This window comes from Eleutherodactylus coqui, chromosome 5, assembly GCF_035609145.1.
Source record: "Eleutherodactylus coqui strain aEleCoq1 chromosome 5, aEleCoq1.hap1, whole genome shotgun sequence".
In the NCBI taxonomy this organism is placed as follows: Eukaryota; Metazoa; Chordata; class Amphibia; order Anura; family Eleutherodactylidae; genus Eleutherodactylus; species Eleutherodactylus coqui.
The window spans coordinates 71183017-71184488 of NC_089841.1; the positions used below are offsets into that span (position 1 = coordinate 71183017).

Genomic DNA, 1472 nt, shown 5'->3' on the forward strand with positions numbered 1-1472 from the left:
GTGCTGCCCTAAAACTAGTTATACTCTACAAAAATAAATGGCTATATATCTCTAATCTACTTTATTGGGATTATTTTTAAACATGCACTCTTATAAAAAAAAAAATGTAGTTATTAAAAATATAAGACTTAAGTAAAGAATAACTCTTAATTTTTAAGAATGTGTTTAATAAAAAAAAAAAAAAATCTCTAAGCAACTAACTAGAAGTTGCTTTTGAGGCGTATGGATTTTACTCTGCCTTGAATGGGTAAAACTTGCATTATAAAATGTTGGCTTTTCTGTAGTATTTTGTAATGCATGAACATATCCCGAAACTGTAGATGACTTACAAATAAAGTTTTACTGTTTTTTTATGATTGGAATACTGAACATTCTCACAGGATTGATATCATTTTCTTTTTTTTTTTTCTTTCCCCAGCAATGGCCTCTTGTGTGGAAGCTCAGGTTGCAGTTGGCAATACTTCAGTACCTGCAGGTTCACCAGATATGCCTTGTGAGGGAACTCCAGCTCCTGAGACTCTGCCAGCAGATACTGGAGCTTCATCCACTGAGAAGGTTGTATCAGAGGACACTAATGCTCCTACAGAGGACTCTAAATCTTCATCTGCAGGAAATGAGGCTCCATCAGAGGCCACTGACACTACAAATGTAGACAATGATGCTCCACCTGCACAGAATGATGGCCTTCCCAAGGACACAGAGGCACCAACTACACAGAATGATGCTTTATCCAAAAAGAATGCTTTCCCATCAGTGGACTGTGATGCATCATCCATGGAGAACCAGACTATTCTTGGGGCTCCAGTCTCAGAAAATTGGTCTTTATCTGCTGACGCTCCAGATTTGGCAAAGAAGGCTTCATCTACTGAGGACAATGCCCCATCAGTGGGTGCCAAACCTTTATCCACAGAGAATCTGACTCCTACAGTGGAAACTGGGGCTCCATCAGCAGAAGATGCAGTAGAAGCACCTGGTAAGCCTGACGAGGAGTTGTGACTTTGGGCCATACTCTTTAGGGCTCCTCTCCATAAGCGATAGTTCATTGTGTTATCTGCAGTGATAATCTGGCCACGGGTAACACGGTGAACACTTCACATCACATCCCCGACGTCCACAAGCGGAGAATCATAGTGATTCTCTACTTGCGGGATTCAAACTGCGGCATGCTGTGACTTGCCATGATTCTCCACGGTGAGCCTATCTGTCAGATAGGCTCAGCGTGGGAACCTGACAGCTCTACCCCGTGGCCGACTATCACTAGTGCTATTCTGCCACTGCTGTGGACAGGGGCCTTAAATGAACTTAGGAATTCATGAGCGGTTCTGTGGTTGATTAAAGGAAAAGTTGACCTTGTATCTGGCTGTGATGGAATGGTGACACTGACTATGATTGTTTTCTAATGGATGAGTAATCACTGGAGTAGGTATAGGTTGCAATACCTTGCTCCTAAGCCAGGGGGTCCTACGAGGCTC

General features: G+C 42.5%; 1 protein-coding gene across 1 annotated transcript; it reads left to right on the forward strand.

The window, feature by feature from the left end:
* Positions 1 to 420: 420 nt before the first annotated feature.
* Positions 421 to 996, forward strand: LOC136628774 (brain acid soluble protein 1-like). The gene has a single exon (XM_066604874.1). The coding sequence runs from the start codon at positions 421 to 423 to the stop codon at positions 994 to 996; it is 576 nt and encodes a 191-aa protein (XP_066460971.1).
* The last annotated feature ends 476 nt before the right edge of the window (positions 997 to 1472 follow it).

What these genes read in the sequence shown, in the direction of transcription:
- LOC136628774 (XM_066604874.1), top strand. Translation starts at nt 421, where the DNA reads ATGGCCTCTTGTGTGGAAGCTCAGGTTGCAGTTGGCAATACTTCAGTA.